This window comes from Salarias fasciatus, unplaced genomic scaffold, assembly GCF_902148845.1.
Source record: "Salarias fasciatus unplaced genomic scaffold, fSalaFa1.1, whole genome shotgun sequence".
Classification (NCBI taxonomy): domain Eukaryota; kingdom Metazoa; phylum Chordata; class Actinopteri; order Blenniiformes; family Blenniidae; genus Salarias; species Salarias fasciatus.
In genome coordinates, this window is record NW_021941387.1 from 286,352 (window position 1) to 303,030 (window position 16,679).

The window sequence follows — 16,679 nt, forward strand, 5'->3', positions numbered from 1 at the left end:
TGGTTGTGCAGGTTTCTCCAGCTGTTCCTGGTTGTGCAGGGTTCTCCAGCTGTTCCTGGTTGTGCAGGTGCTTCCTGGGTTCTACTTGGTGTGGTGCTTGGCCCACCTATGGTCTTCGCTATTGGTACTCTCCTCTGGCGCCAGCCAATCACTGAGACAAGTGGAAACCGACGCGCCAATCCCCTGTGCGCTGGCCCACTGCCACGGCCCTCGCCAAGGGGATATAATCAGCGCCCACACACAACACTTCCGTCTTCTTTCTCAGCCCTTGAGACTTTCAGAAGCCACTTCAAGACTCGAAGATCAGAAGAATCAAGTTGGACAAGATGGCCCATGACGAGTCGCCATCCGGCACCACAGTGGTGCTGCAGTTGTTTCTGCAGGTTGCTGCAGGTTGCTGCAGGTTGCTGCAGTGGTTGGTGCAGTGGTTGCTGCAGGTTGCTGCAGGTTGCTGCAGTGGTTGGTGCAGTGGTTGGTGCAGTGGTTGGTGCAGGTTGCTGCAGGTTGCTGCAGGTTGCTGCAGTGGTTGCTGCAGGTTGCTGCAGTGGTTGCTGCAGTGGTTGCTGCAGGTTGCTGCAGTGGTTGGTGCAGTGGTTGGTGCAGTGGTTGGTGCAGGTTGCTGCAGGTTGCTGCAGGTTGCTGCAGTGGTTGCTGCAGGTTGCTGCAGTGGTTGCTGCAGTGGTTGCTGCAGGTTGCTGCAGTGGTTGGTACAGTGGTTGGTGCAGTGGTTGGTGCAGTGGTTGCTGCAGTGGTGCTGCAGTGGTTGCTGCAGGTTGCTGCAGTGGTTGCTGCAGTGGTTGCTGCAGGTTGCTGCAGGTTGCTGCAGTGGTTGCTGCAGGTTGCTGCAGGTTGCTGCAGTGGTTGCTGCAGGTTGCTGCAGTGGTTGGTGCAGTGGTTGGTGCAGTGGTTGCTGCAGTGGTGCTGCAGTGGTTGCTGCAGGTTGCTGCAGTGGTTGCTGCAGTGGTTGCTGCAGGTTGCTGCAGGTTGCTGCAGTGGTTGCTGCAGTGGTTGCTGCAGGTTGCTGCAGTGGTTGGTGCAGTGGTTGGTGCAGTGGTTGGTGCAGTGGTTGGTGCAGTGGTTTCTGCAGGTTGCTGCAGTGATTGGTGCAGTGGTTGGTGCAGTGGTTGGTGCAGTGGTTGGTGCAGTGGTTTCTGCAGGTTGCTGCAGGTTGCTGCAGGTTGCTGCAGGTTGCTGCAGGTTGCTGCAGGTTGCTGCAGTGGTTGGTGCAGTGGTTGGTGCAGTGGTTTCTGCAGGTTGCTGCAGGTTGCTGCAGTGGTTGGTGCAGTGGTTGCTGCAGTGGTTGGTGCAGTGGTTGGTGCAGTGGTTGGTGCAGTGGTTTCTGCAGTGGTTGCTGCAGGTTGCTGCAGGTTGCTGCAGTGGTTGGTGCAGTGGTTGCTGCAGTGGTTGGTGCAGTGGTTGGTGCAGTGGTTTCTGCAGGTTCCTGTGCTGATCAGCTGAATCGATTTCAAATCAGGATGCTCTCTGCTCAGAGAGAGATCATTCCTGCTGCAGCTGCTGAGGAAGATGTAGTCTTTACTTCCTGCCACATCCGTCTGCACATTTAGTGCCCCGTCCATCAGAGATAACAGTGTCTTAGATTTGTTTTCCATTGGCAGCTGTCCAAGATGAAGATGTCTCTGGGGACATATTGTCCATCAGGACATGTGGAGTCGTCCTGGACTGTGCCATGTCGGACTGCATTGTATCGTCTCATATTGTGATGGATCGTTCAGTATTGTGTTGAACTGTGACCCCAGAGACATCGAGAGATGTGAAATATGAGGTGAGTAAAATGTCCCTCCACCCGTCTGGTCCAGCCTGGGGACAGCTCCCGCAGAGAACACGCAAACTCCACAGAAAGGCATGCGGCTCCCAGGAGGGATTCCAGAGCAGCAGAGCGACCCGACCAACACCGTCAGATGATCCTTTCCAGCTAATGTGTGATCCAGCTGCTACCAGCAGGCCCTCCCATCAGCCGGGTCAAAGGTCAGGGCGGCCGCGGCTTCGGCCGTTCGCTCTTTCCTTCGCTCTCGTCTTCACGTGCCGACACACAGATAAGAACGACCTTCGGCCCCGGAGGCGTTAATCATTCAGCTCGGCAGTTAGACTTCAGGTCAGGCTCGTCCATGACCAGATGACCAGATGGATCCCAAACGGTCCGGCAGCATGAGTCAGGAGAACCGAACCCGAGGCCTTCTGGAGCGGATCGGAGCGCTCCACCCCAAGGACGTGTTCACCTGGTGAGTGTTCAGAGGAACGACAAACGTTACTGTGATCAGTGCTGGACCTGCAGCCGAACGGCATTTCATGAAACAATCTGGAGGTTTTCAGTGAAAAAGTAAAAGAATAAAAAGAATAGTATTTATTGGTCTCACACACACGTTGTATTTTAAAATCTGAAGTGCTGACAGGAGAGAGAAGTTTTAAGAAGAAGTTCTTATTGTCTCATGCTAGCTGTTGCCAAAGCTGTCCGTCCCTGGGAGAGGGATCCCTCCATACTGTGGTTCTCCCCAACATTTCTTCTTCTCCCACTGGGTTTCTGGAGGTTTTTCTTGCCGGATGTGAGGGTCTGAGGCGGTGATTGCTTCGTTTTGTCTCGTTACTGTGAATTTGACATATTAATATTTTGCTTATTCACTGTTTTTATTTTCACCGACCAATGTAACATCTGGAAGCCTCTGAGGCAGCTGTTGTTGTGATACTGGGCTGTACAGAAATACATTGATTGATGATTGATTGATTGAAGAAGCTTTAATGGCAGGCTCTTCTTTGTAAAGGTAGATCTTTAGGTTTCTTTTCAAAGAGTCAGTGTGCGGTCTAGGGGGGGGTTCCAGATCCAGCAGGATCCAGACCCAGCCGGACCAGGCGGAGCGGTGTGGACCACCAGCCGCTCCGCCCCTCTTCACACTCTGGCTTTTAAAGAAGACGCCGTCAGGCCACAGTGAGCCTGACTCAGCAGCTCTCGGGGCGGCTGTGGGTCAGTGGGAAGAGCGGTCGTCCGGAGCAATCCGGAGGTTGTGAGTTCGATTCCTGTCTCCCCTGTCTGCATGTTGAAGTGTCCTTGGGCAAGACACTGAACCCCAAACTGCCCCCAGTGGACGGACTGAGCATGGCGGCTGCCTCCTCTGGTGTGTGAATGTGTGTGTGAATGTGTGTGAGAATGGGTGAATGTGATAATGCAGTGTAAAGTGCTTCGGGCTCTGTCAGTGCAGGGTGAAAGTGCTATGTAAGTGTAGTCCATCTGAGGAGCTCGCAGGGGTCAGAGGTCACAGTGGGACCTGAAAGTCACAGCAGTTTTAGAGGACGGGATATTGAAGGAGCTCCTCTTCAGAAACGCTGCTGCATTCTTTCTGGGCGGTGACCCTCTGGCCTCGGTCCAGGTCCAGGTCCAGGTCCAGGTCCAGGTCCAGGTCCAGGTCCAGTGGCTGAATGCTGATCCGCTGGAACTCTCAGTGTTTCTGGGTCATGTTGACCTGAAGCTCGTCACCTCGGCGCCCTCCTGCTCTGTCGTTTTCCTCGGTTGATTTGCAGTCTGCCGGGACCGGGACCAGGACCGGGACCGGGACCGGGACCGGAACCGGGACACTCCGCACTCAAAGCTCTCGTTCAGCGTTTGTGAGGCGGCTCTACAACAGCTGACCAGGTTTCACCTGCTCCAGGCACAAACGCCGCATTCAACCCAAGTCTGGCTGTTGCGTTTAGGCTGACTTGATCAGCAACGTGACCATCTGTTGTTTTTACTTCACACGTTATGAAGGAGCTCGAGCCATGTTCTGTTATAAAAGCATCGTAAAAGCAAAGCATGAAAACCGTAAAACAATAAAGGTCTCATGAGGCTGGAGGACGGGAGCCGACGGAAACAGCTGTTCAAAATCATGAAGGAGCTGGTTCAGCCCAGAGAGGCAGGATAGAACCAACGTAGAACCTGGAACCCAAGTAGAACCAAGAACCCAGGTAGAACCTAGAACCCAGATAGAACCTACAACCCAGGTAGAACCTAGAACCCAGATAGAGCCTAGAACCCAGGTAGAGCCCAGTGGAGCCCCACATGTGAGAGCTGCTGAAGCGTCCAGGACTGCCCTCTCCCTGTTTAACTTTACTGATCATACAAAATCATGGTGACACGTGTCTCAGTCAGCTGCCGAGTTGGTGACCGTGTCCCGAAATGCAGCTGTCTGTTAGACAACCAGTGCAGACTCATGAAGAGGACATTTCTGGACTGCTTTTGTTCGTGGTATGAGTAGAGGCTTTGTTTCACCTTTGGAATGGTCTCCAGTGTCGCACGCTGCGGATGAAGCAAGTGAAGCAGGACGTCTGAATATCAAACCTGGACATGAAGCTGAAAAGAAAGGAGCCACGTTGTGGGAAACGAGCTGAATCAGGAAAACCACTGACTGTTCATCGTTTGTGATGAATGATTTCTTGGTGTCGGTTGTGTCGACCGAGACCGGGATCTGAATCCAGATGTTTGTGGCGCCGCCGTCCCCGTCTTTCAGGCAGCTGGCGAAGACGCTGGTCATGGGTCAGGGCCTGGCTGTGCTGATCTGTGGGACGGCCATCAGCTCTCAGTACCTGGCAGCAGACTTCCAGGTGGACACGCCCATGCTGCAGAGCTTCCTCAACTACCTGCTGCTGTGCTCCACCTACACCAGCATGCTGCTCTGCAGGACAGGTACCCCGCCTCCGTCACTGCGACGGCGCTCCAACTCACCCGTCTCGCTGCTTTGCTACTGTCAAAAAAGCTGAAAATCTCTGCATCGTTTCAAAAAATCATTTGAAAAAAAAGCAGAATTACAAACATTTTGCCTTAAATAAATTTTTACTTCCTTAAAGAAAAAATTGTAACATTGAAATTGTTCAGTGTTTTCAAGCTTGGTGAAACAAACATGTCAGACCTGGAGTTGAGAGGGACTCCCCTGTAAAACAAAGGGGACGGAAACATTTTACAGATTCTGAAGAGGAGAGGCTGGAAGTACCTGCTGCTGGGCCTGGTGGACGTGGAGGCCAACTACACCGTGGTGAAGGCCTACCAGTACACCACCATCACCAGCGTGCAGGTGAGGACAGCAGGACACGTCTCACACCGTCCCTCCATCTTCCACCGCCTATCCAGGACCGGGTCGCAGGGACCGGGTCACAGCAGTCTGAGCAGGGATGTCCAGACTTCCTGTCTCCAGACCTCCTGTCTCCAGACCTCCTGTCTCCAGACCTCCTGTCCCCAGACCTCCTGTCTCCAGACCTCCTGTCCCCAGACCTCCTGTCTCCAGACCTCCTGTCCCCAGACCTCCTGTCTCCAGACCTCCTGTCTCCAGACCTCCTGTCCCCAGACCTCCTGTCTCCAGACCTCCTGTCTCCAGACCTCCTGTCTCCAGACCTCCTGTCCCCAGACCTCCTGTCTCCAGACCTCCTGTCCCCAGACCTCCTGTCTCCAGACCTCCTGTCTCCAGACTTTCTGTCTCCAGACCTCCTGTCTCCAGACCTCCTGTCTCCAGACCTCCTGTCCCCAGACCTCCTGTCCCCAGACCTCCTGTCTCCAGACCTCCTGTCTCCAGACCTCCTGTCTCCAGACCTCCTGTATCCAGACCTCCTGTCTCCAGACTTCCCGTCTGCAGACTTCCTGTCTCCAGACTTCCGGTCTGCAGACTTCCTGTCTCCAGACCTCGCGTCTCCAGACCTCCTGTCTCCAGACTTCCCGTCTCCAGACTTCCCGTCTCCAGACTTCCTGTCTCCAGACCTCGCATCTCCAGACCTCCTGTCTCCAGACTTCCTGTCTCCAGACCTCCTGTCTCCAGACCTTCGGTCTCCAGACTTCCTGTCTCCAGACCTCCTGTCTCCAGACCTCCTCTCCCCAGAATTCCTGTCTCCAGACTTCCTGTCTCCAGACTTCCTGTCTCCAGACCTCCTCTCCCCAGACTTCCTGTCTTCAGAATTCCTGGAGGAAGAGTCCAGCCTAGAGACATAGTCCCTCCAGAGCTTCCAGGTCCTCGTCCCGGTGGGGACATGTCCAGAACTCGTCCCCAGGGAGGCGTCAAGGAGGTTCCATCCTAAAGAGCTGAGCCTCCTCACTGCTCTTCTCCATGTGGAGGAGTAGTAGCTCTACTCCGAGCTCCTCCTTGGTGACGTAGCTCCTCCCCTGGTAATGTAGCTCCTCCCCTGGTGACGTAGCTCCTCCCCCTGGTAATGTAGCTCCTCCCCTGGTGACGTAGCTCCTCCCTCTGGTGACGTAGCTCCTCCCCGGTAATGAAGCTCCTCCCCCTGGTGACGTAGCTCCTCCCCCTGGTAATGTAGCTCCTCCCCCTGGTGACGTAGCTCCTCCCCCTGGTGACGTAGCCCCTCCCCTGGTAATGTAGCTCCTCCCCTGGTGACGTAGCTCCTCCCCTTGTGACGTAGCTCCTCCCTCTGGTGACGTAGCTCCTCCCCTTGTGACGTATCTCCTCCCCTGGTAATGTAGCTCCTCCCTCTGGTGACGTAGCTCCTCCCCTGGTGACGTATCTCGTCCCCCTGGTGACGTAGCCCCTCCCCCTGGTAATGTAGCTCCTCCCCCTGGTGACATAGCTCCTCCCCTGGTGATTTTGCTCCTCCCCTGGTGACGTAGCTCCTCCCCTGATGACGTAGCTCCTCCCTGGTGACGTAGCTCCTCCCCCTGTCTCTAAGGGAGCCCAGCCCCCCTACAGAGGAAGCTCATTTCAGCCGCTTGTATCTGGATCTGGTCCTGCAGGTTCTGACCCAGACTCAGGACCAGAGGTGAGGGGAGAACGTAGACTGACCGGTGAATGCTCCTTCTTCACCATGACGGACCCAAACCACCGCTGATCACTGCAGCTGCTGCTCCACCCTCCTGTCAGTCACCTCCATCCTTCCTCCACCCAAGAACAAAACCCAGAGATACTGGAGCTCCTCTACTTGGATCAGGCTCCTGGCTGCACCTCCAAATTCTGTCCATAAAAATATTGATCAGAACCGGTGCCAAAGTTCACTTTGCTGAAGTCCAGCACGCATCAGGACCAGGTCTGACTTACTGCCTTCAGTGTGAACCAAACTCCTACTCCGGTCACACAGAGACCGGACGGCTTCCCCCTCAGCTGCCACCTTTACTGGGTGGGGGACTTTGAGTGCCCACATGATCTGTCTGGTTCTTTAAGCCCCCGTTAGGGTCTGCCATGGCAAACAGCTCCAGGATGAGGGGCCAGACAAAGAGCAGCTCCCAAGCCCAATGAAGAGTAATAGCAAGGAACGCAGCAGGGCCTGGTACGGCACAGCTGGGCCCACCCAGCCAGGCCTGAGGGTGGGGCCGGTGGCCGGGCCACTTCTCTGGCGTTGCCGTGGTGACAGGCGGCTGTCTGTTGTGGGTCTGCTTACACCCCCACAGCTCAGCCGCCAGACGGTCTGGTCCCTGGTCCTTCGAGTTGGGGACAGGTACCTCACTGTTGTCTGGGCTTACGGGCCGAACAGCAGTGCAGAGTACCCGGCCTTCCTGGAGTCCCTGGGAGGGGGACTGGACAGTGCTCCATCAGGAGACTCCATTGTTCTACTGGGGGACTTCAAGGCCCACGTGGGCAGAGACAGTAAGACCTGGAAGGGGGACTGGGATGCACGGCCTCCCTGATCGGAACCCAGTGGTGTTCTGTTATTGGACTTCTGTGCTAGTCACAGTTTGTCCATAATGAACACCGTGTTCCAGCCAGGGCCGGCGATTAGGCTGGGCATCCGGGGCACCTGCCCAGGGCGCCTCAGGCTGTGAGGTGTGCCACCCAGGGTGCGCCACTGTGACGGCCCGTTTGAGCAGCGCACTGCTTGGCTTCGCTCGCCACTACCACACTACCACGGGGCGCTCGTGTCGGCCTTGCCCAGGGCGCCTGAGAAGCCCGCGCCGGCCCTGGTTCCAGCACAGGGGGGTCCATAAGACCACCTGGCACCAGACCACCCTAGGTCGGAGGTCGATGATCGACTTTGTTGTTGTGTCATCTGACCTCTGACCTCGTGTCTTGGACACTTGAGTGAAGAGAGGAGCAGAGCTGTGGACCGATCTCCACCTGGTGGTGAGCTGGATTCACTGGTGGAGGAGGAACCTGGACAGACCCGGCAGAACCAGACCAGTTGTGAGGGTGTGCTGGGAACGTCTGGTGGAACCCTCTGTCAGCAGGGTTTTCAACTCCCACCTCCAGGAGAGCTTCTCTCATGTCCCGAGGGAGGGTGGGGACATGGAGTCCCAGTGGACCATGTTCTCCATGTTCTCCATGTTCTCCACCTCCACTGTCGGGGCAGCTGCTCGGAGCTGTGGATCCAGGTCTCTGGTGCTGCTATGGTGGAAACCCCAGAACCTGGTGGTGGAGACCAGAAATAAGGGAGTCCTGTTGAGAATTCTGGCTCCTCGGACTCCAGAAGCAGCTGACAGGAACCAGCAGAACCACAGCCCGAGCGGTTGTGGAGGCAAAACCTGGAGTCTGGGAGAAGTTCAGGGGGCCATGGAGGAGGACTACCGGTCAGCCTCCAAGACATTCTAGCAAACCATTCAGGTGAGAGACTGTAAAGACCCGAATCCCCGAACCCTACCCATGATGGTACCAGTTTGGGAGCTGGGATTTGTCCTCCAGGACAGCGTCCATCATGGAGACCAGCCCCCTCTGTGTCTGAACTGCACAGGAAGCACCCTGGATGCTTTTGATTTCTGTTCAGGGTGAGATTTTCCACCAACACTTGACCCTGCGGAACTCTGGCAGAGACTATTCCCAATTCATGGATGTTGAATGATTGATAGATTGAAGCCACCGAGCCGTCCACTGCTCCACCGTGCCATCAGGCTCACCTCTGAACGTTTGTCTCCAGATGCTGGACTCCTTCGTGATCCCCGTGCTGATGCTGCTGTCCTGGTGGATTCTAAAGACCCGATACAGGCCGGTCCACTACCTGGCCGTCTGCGTCTGCCTCCTGGGGGTCGGGACCATGGTGGGGGCTGACCTGCTGGCCGGGAGAGACCCGGGATCCAGTAATCACTCATTAATGTCACATTTGAAGCTGAGAGAGTGAGAGTGTTCAGCAGTGATGTGGCTGACCAGCTGACTGAACGAGGACCAGCTGCCTCTCCCTGCTCAGCCTCACTGACTCGCTCACTTTAGGGCTGGTGAACCTCGCTCTTTCACAGCTCATCTTTTCTCAAGTGAGATCCAGATTTTCTCGGAGACCACCAACGGGTGTCCTGTGTCCTCTGCTCAGGCTCCAACATCTTACTGGGGGACGGTTTGGTGCTGCTCAGCGCGACGCTGTACGCCGTGTCCAACGTGAGTCAGGAGTACACGGTGAAGAACCTGAGCAGGGAGGAGTTCCTGGGCATGGTGGGCCTGTTCGGCGCCATCATCAGCTCCGTCCAGATGTGAGTGAGTGGCTCTGTCCAGATGTGGGGGAGCTGCTGGCTCCCGGCAGAGTCTTGACCCCGGATCATCTCTGTACGTCTGATTCAGGGTCGTCCTGGAACGTCAGGAAATCTCCGCCATCGTCTGGAGCTGGGAAGTGGGTCAGTACTCAGTACTCTGGAGGGAGTGGGGCAGTACTCAGTACTCTGGGGGGAGTGGGGCAGTACTCAGTACTCTGGGGGGAGTGGGGCAGTACTCAGTACTCTGGAGGGAGTGGGGCAGTACTCAGTACTCTGGGGGGAGTGGGGCAGTACTCAGTACTCTGGGGGGAGTGGGTCAGTACTCAGTACTCTGGGGGGAGTGGGGCAGTATTCTGGGGGGAGTGGGTCAGTACTCAGTACTCTGGGGGGAGTGGGTCAGTACTCAGTACTCTGGGGGGAGTGGGGCAGTATTCTGGGGGGAGTGGGTCAGTACTCAGTACTCTGGGGGGAGTGGGGCAGTACTCTGGGGGGAGTGGGGCAGTACTCAGTACTCTGGAGGGAGTGGGGCAGTACTCAGTACTCTGGGGGGAGTGGGGCAGTACTCAGTACTCTGGGGGGAGTGGGTCAGTACTCAGTACTCTGGGGGAGTGGGGCAGTATTCTGGGGGGAGTGGGTCAGTACTCAGTACTCTGGGGGGAGTGGGTCAGTACTCAGTACTCTGGGGGGAGTGGGGCAGTATTCTGGGGGGAGTGGGTCAGTACTCAGTACTCTGGGGGGAGTGGGTCAGTACTCAGTACTCTGGGGGGAGTGGGGCAGTACTCTGGGGGGAGTGGGGCAGTACTCTGGGGGGAGTGGGGCAGTACTCAGTACTCTGGGGGGAGTGGGGCAGTACTCAGTACTCTGGGGGGAGTGGGGCAGTATTCTGGGGGGAGTGGGTCAGTACTCAGTACTCTGGGGGGAGTGGGTCAGTACTCAGTACTCTGGGGGGAGTGGGGCAGTATTCTGGGGGGAGTGGGTCAGTACTCAGTACTCTGGGGGGAGTGGGGCAGTACTCAGTACTCTGGGGGGAGTGGGGCAGTACTCTGGGGGGAGTGGGGCAGTACTCTGGGGGGAGTGGGGCAGTACTCAGTACTCTGGGGGGAGTGGGGCAGTACTCAGTACTCTGGGGGGAGTGGGGCAGTACTCTGGGGGAGTGGGGCAGTACTCAGTACTCTGGGGGGAGTGGGGCAGTACTCAGTACTCTGGGGGGAGTGGGGCAGTATTCTGGGGGGAGTGGGTCAGTACTCAGTACTCTGGGGGGAGTGGGTCAGTACTCAGTACTCTGGGGGGAGTGGGGCAGTATTCTGGGGGGAGTGGGTCAGTACTCAGTACTCTGGGGGGAGTGGGGCAGTACTCAGTACTCTGGGGGGAGTGGGGCAGTACTCTGGGGGGAGTGGGGCAGTACTCTGGGGGGAGTGGGGCAGTACTCAGTACTCTGGGGGGAGTGGGGCAGTACTCAGTACTCTGGGGGGAGTGGGGCAGTACTCTGGGGGGAGTGGGGCAGTACTCAGTACTCTGGGGGGAGTGGGGCAGTACTCAGTACTCTGGGGGGAGTGGGGCAGTACTCAGTACTCTGGTCTCGGAGGGAAATGCGGCGTTGTGCGTTTCCTCTCTGTTGTGGTTTGATCAGAGCTGCTCGTCAGAAGAGTCCTTCACAAAGTGAAACGGTGTCTGACGAGCAGCTCCGCTCTCCACCCTGAGAGGCTGGAGGATGCTGGGTAACAGTGTCCTCCCTCCCGGCAGGACTCCTGTTCTCCGCCTACGCCTTGTGCATGTACGGCCTGTACAGCTGCATGCCCGTCGTCATCCAGAGGACCAGCGCCACGTCCGTCAACCTGTCCCTGCTGACCGCCGACATCTTCAGCCTCTTCTGTGGGATCTTCCTCTTCCAGTACAACGTGAGAACCAGAGAACCAGACCCCCACCGCAAGTGGGCTCAGTGGAGCAGTGGTTCGCCCCGTCGCCTCACCGATCCCCCGCCTGTAGCCAGGAACCACTGGCAGGCAGGGTCTCCGGTCTGGGTATAACGTCATTGGAGGGTCTGGACACTCAAGACGTCTTTTTCACGTTCCAGCAGCCGCCAACCAAATTCAACGTCGACCATCCCGGCAGCAGATCTCCAGCTCTCACCTCATTTCCTTCTCTGCCCACAAATCTCCCCATGGATTGCCCCCACGCCCCTCCCAGGTCCCTCACAGCATACAGGCTCCTCCCACTTTAATGGCTCCTTCCCTCACCTCCCAGACTCCTCCCTCCACCCCACACCTCCCCCTCCCAGGCTCCTCCCCCACCTACCAGGCTCCTCCCCCACATTCCCAGGCTCCTCCCCCACCTCAGGCTCCTCCCCCACCTTCCCAGGCTCCTCCCCCACCCCCAGGCTCCTCCCCCACCTTCCCAGGCTCCTCCCCCACCCCAGGCTCCTCCCCCACCCCCAGGCTCCTCTCTCACCCCAGGCTCCTCCCCCACCTTCCCAGGCTCCTCCCCCACCCCAGGCTCCTCCCCCACCCCCAGGCTCCTCTCTCACCCCAGGCTCCTCCCCCACCTTCCCAGGCTCCTCCCCCACCCCAGGCTCCTCCCCCACCTTCCCAGCCTCCTCTCTCACCCCAGGCTCCTCCCCCACCTTCCCAGGCTCCTCCCCCACCCCAGGCTCCTCCCCCACCCCCAGGCTCCTCCCCCACCCCAGGCTCCTCCCCCTCCCAGGCTCCTCCCCCACCTTCCCAGGCTCCTCCCCCACCCCCAGGCTCCTCCCCCACCCCAGGCTCCTCCCCCTCCCAGGCTCCTCCCCCACCTTCCCAGGCTCCTCGCCCACCCCAGGCTCCTCCCCCTCCCAGGCTCCTTCCCCACCTTCCCAGGCTCCTCCCCCACCTTCCCAGGCCCCTCCCCCTCCCAGGCTCCTCCCCCACCCCAGGCTCCTCCCCCTCCCAGGCTCCTCCCTCACCCCCAGGCTCCTCCCCCTCCCAGGCTCCTCCCCCACCCCCAGGCTCCTCCCCCCCAGGCGTCAGCGGTCATTCACTCACTCATCTCTCTGTGTTCTCCCCAGTTCTCTGGACTCTACCTGCTCTCTCTCGTGGTCATCCTCATCGGCTTCATCGCCTTCAACGCCGTGCCCACGCCCGCCGCCCCCCCCTCCTCCCCCCCGTCCTCCCCCCCGTCCTCCCTGTGTGAGGAGGGGGGGGCCGGGGACGGACGGGAGGATGGAGAGCAGGGTGAAAGGGAGCAGAGGGGGAAAGACACCAGACTGTGAGGCAGCAGGAGGAGCCAGGGGAGGACAAAGGTCACAGGTCAACTTCTCTGGACTGAACCCTGAAGCTTCCTGGGGGGCGGGGCGGGGGGGGGGGGGGGCTGGAGCCACAGCGGAAACTGAGAGTTTGTTTTATCTTGTGAAAAACGGATGTTTTGTTTGTCTGTCAGAGTCCATGATTAAATAAAGACGAACCGTAGAAGGAGGACGGTTCTCCGAAGCTTCACTACATTCTGAGCAGGGACGAGTCCCTTCACCCCTTCACCCCTTCACCCCTTCACCCCTTCACCCCTTCACCATCACCTGCTCAACCAGACACAAGGGACCATTCACACACCGCACAACTCCAAGGGCCTGGTCTCCATGTGTGTCCTCTGGTCTCCATGTGTGTCCTCTGGTCTCCATGTGTCTCCTCTGGTCTCCATGTGTGTCCTCTGGTCTCCATGTGTCTCCTCTGGTCTCCATGTGTCTCCTCTGGTCTCCATGTGTCTCCTCTGGTCTCCATGTGTGTCCTCTGGTCTCCATGTGTCTCCTCTCGTCTCCATGTGTCTCCTCTGGTCTCCATGTGTCTCCTCTGGTCTCCATGTGTCTCCTCTGGTCTCCATGTGTGTCCTCTTGTCTCCATGTGTCTCCTCTGGTCTCCATGTGTGTCCTCTCGTCTCCATGTGTCTCCTCTGGTCTCCATGTGTGTCCTCTGGTCTCCATGTGTCTCCTCTCGTCTCCATGTGTCTCCTCTGGTCTCCATGTGTCTCCTCTGGTCTCCATGTGTGTCCTCTGGTCTCCATGTGTGTCCTCTGGTCTCCACGTGTGTCCTCTGGTCTCCATGTGTCTCCTCTGGTCTCCATGTGTGTCCTCTGGTCTCCATGTGTCTCCTCTCGTCTCCATGTGTGTCCTCTGGTCTCCATGTGTGTCCTCTGGTCTCCATGTGTCTCCTCTGGTCTCCATGTGTGTCCTCTGGTCTCCATGTGTCTCCTCTGGTCTCCATGTGTGTCCTCTGGTCTCCATGTGTCTCCTCTGGTCTCCATGTGTCTCCTCTGGTCTCCATGTGTGTCCTCTGGTCTCCATGTGTCTCCTCTGGTCTCCATGTGTGTCCTCTGGTCTCCATGTGTCTCCTCTGGTCTCCATGTGTGTCCTCTGGTCTCCATGTGTCTCCTCTGGTCTCCATGTGTGTCCTCTGGTCTCCATGTGTCTCCTCTGGTCTCCATGTGTGTCCTCTGGTCTCCATGTGTGTCCTCTGGTCTCCATGTGTGTCCTCTGGTCTCCATGTGTCTCCTCTGGTCTCCATGTGTGTCCTCTGGTCTCCATGTGTCTCCTCTGGTCTCCATGTGTGTCCTCTGGTCTCCATGTGTGTCCTCTGGTCTCCATGTGTGTCCTCTGGTCTATCAGACAAAACAGATGAGATTTGTAACTGTTAATATTTCTACATCTACTGACAGATAAATGTCAGAGGAGAGAGAGGGAGAGAGAGAGAGGGAGAGAGAGAGGGAGAGAGAGAGGGAGAGAGAGAGGGAGAGAGAAGCAAACAGGGAGCGATAGAAAAAGCGTCCGCCTCCTCTGAGAGCCAGCAAAGGAATGCAAAGCCAACATCAGCCTGGAGCTGATCAGCTGGTCTCTCTACACAGCTGACAGGAGTTTCTCTACAAAGAGCAGCGGAGCAGGATCCTGCCGGTCCGGACGGGGCTCGGCATGCTGGGTACGTGATGGACGCCTGGGGGAGTGGAGGGGGTCACATGCCTGGCCCCTGTCCGTCCAGGTCATTGTGATGATTACATTTTCAGATTCATGATGATCGCCTGCTGCTGATTGGCCGGTGCTGCGACCTGATCCTCTGGAGGATTAGAAGACCGCCGCCACAAAAGACGTCCAGGGAGAAACAAACAAGATCACTTCTGATCACGTCTGGAACCCTGGAAGACCAAACTTCTCCTGAAGATTCAAGGACATATTGATTGCTCTCTCTACCCTCCCTCTCTCTCTCCCAGCTGCAACCCAACTTCACCTCTGGACCGCTTCGTTCAAGGCCGTCCAGCAGCGACCATCTGAGGAGGCGGGCCAAACCACACACACTGCATGGACTGATGAGCTGAAATGCCCCCCCCCCCCCCCTCACTCTCAGCGTCTCCACCACACTGTGTCGGGGAGATCCCAGCCACTGATGCAATACTGCTTGTTTTATATGTGTGCTTCTTTTTTCTTTATCTAATAGAGTTTCATGGAGTGTTGTTTGAGACCTTTTTATTGGTTTTATATGTTTGCTTGGTGTGGAATGTGTGGACGGTGCATGCTGTGGACTGGAGACAACTGACTGGACACACCCCCATTCCCCAAAAGTCCTGACTGCATAATTCAGCCACGGTGTGCAGCTTAAAGGGAGGTTTGGACCGGTGTGGAGGGGGAGACAACAGAGGACGCACGGGGCAGCGCGGGGGGGGGGGGGGGGGGGGGGGGGGGGGGGGAGGGAGGGAGGAAGGCAGGGACGGAGGGAGGGAGGGAGGAAGGGAGGAAGGAAGAAAAGAAGGCAGGGAGGAAGGGAGGAAGTAAGGAAGGGAGGAGGAAGGAGGAAGGAGGGAGGGAGGGAGGGAGGAAGGCAGGGAGGAAGGGAGGGAGGGAGGGAGGGAGGGAGGGAGGGAGGAAGGGAGGGAGGGAGGGAGGGAGGAAGGGAGGGAGGAGGAAGGCAGGGAGGAAGGGAGGGAGGAAGAAAAGAAGGCAGGGAGGAAGGGAGGAAGGAAGGAAGGGAGGAAGGAGGAAGGGAGGGAGGGAGGGAGGAAGGAAAAAGAAGGCAGGGAGGAAGGGAGGGAGGGGAGGAAGGAAGGAAGGGAGGAAGGAAGGAAGGGAGGGGGGGAGGGAGGCAGGGAGGGACGGAGGGAGGGAGGGAGGAAGGACGGGAGGGAGGGAGGGAGCGAGGGAGGAAGGAAGGCAGGGAGGAAGGGAGGGAGGCAGGGGAGGGAGGGAGGAGGAAGGGAGGGAGGAAGGAAGGCAGGGAGGAAGGGAGGGAGGGAGGGGGAAAGAAGGGAGGAAGGAAGCGAGGGAGGAGGGAGGGAGGGAGGGAGGGGAAGGAAGGGAGGAAGGAGGGGGGGGAGGAGGAGGAAGGAAGGGAGGAGGGAGGGAGGGACGGAGGGAGGGAGGGAGGGAGGGAGGGCGGGAGGAGGGAGGGAGGGACGGAGGGAAGGCAGGGAGGGAGGGACGGAGGGAGGGAGGGACGGAGGAAGGCAGGGAGGGAGGGAGGGAGGAATGGAGGAAGGGAGGAAGGGAGGGAGGGAGGTAGGTCGGCTCGCCAGCAGGACGGCTGGCCTGGGACAGCAGCAGAGCAGCAGAGCAGCAGAGCAGCAGAGGCTGGTCAGGAGGAGCTGCAGCAGCACGCAGCAGGCTGTGGGGATACAGGGAGACCGAGGAGGAGACTGTCAACGCTCGGTGAAGGATAAGTTCAAGGAACGTGAACGCCGAGAGCGCCGTGTGGTTCTGTGGGACTCTGTAGGACAGATCTGAGGGTGGTCTCCTGTCCTCCTCTCCCCAGCAGCTCCGCTCCGGGTCCAGGGAGCCACGCCGACCCGGAAGCAGCCGCAGGTCAGAAGCTGACGGCGGACGAATCACGGAACAGGAACAAGCCCCACGTGACCCTCTGAGGCCGCCTGAGCGGGACCGTTTGGTTTTACTTTTTATTTAAAGACTTATCTTTTTTTTTAATTCCTTTTTTCTTATGGACTTTTGTATCTTTTATATTTTCCCCTTTTAAAGACTTTTAACTCTTTCATTTCATTTTGCTTGTGGTGATTCTATTACCATTAGAGAATAAAACTCTGTAAAACAACGCTGCAGTTCTGCTTCATCAGTGGACTAACTTTCAGCTGGTGTTCCTCAGTGTATCACCCCCCCCCCCCCCCCCCCGACAACTGTGCTGCTGCCCCCTAGTGGTGAAGACGAGTTGCTGATGATGAAGCTGCGACCGCTGATCTGTTAGTCTGATAGCAGCGTGTCTCACGTGTCTCGCTGCGTTTGTGCTCAGGTTGGCTCTTTTTTGGTCTCTCACTTCTCACTTCTAATCACGACTCCCTTTTGGAATCGTGATCT

At 57.7% G+C, this 16,679-nt stretch overlaps 1 protein-coding gene across 1 annotated transcript; it reads left to right on the forward strand.

Moving 5' to 3' along the window:
• Positions 1-2,142: 2,142 nt before the first annotated feature.
• Positions 2,143-16,234, forward strand: LOC115385442 (solute carrier family 35 member F2-like). Its single transcript, XM_030087439.1, has 9 exons — positions 2,143-2,240; positions 4,497-4,672; positions 4,930-5,057; positions 8,827-8,986; positions 9,214-9,370; positions 9,459-9,511; positions 11,114-11,268; positions 12,411-12,610; positions 16,087-16,234. The coding sequence occupies exons 1-9, from the start codon at positions 2,143-2,145 to the stop codon at positions 16,232-16,234; spliced, it is 1,275 nt and encodes a 424-aa protein (XP_029943299.1).
• The last annotated feature ends 445 nt before the right edge of the window (positions 16,235-16,679 follow it).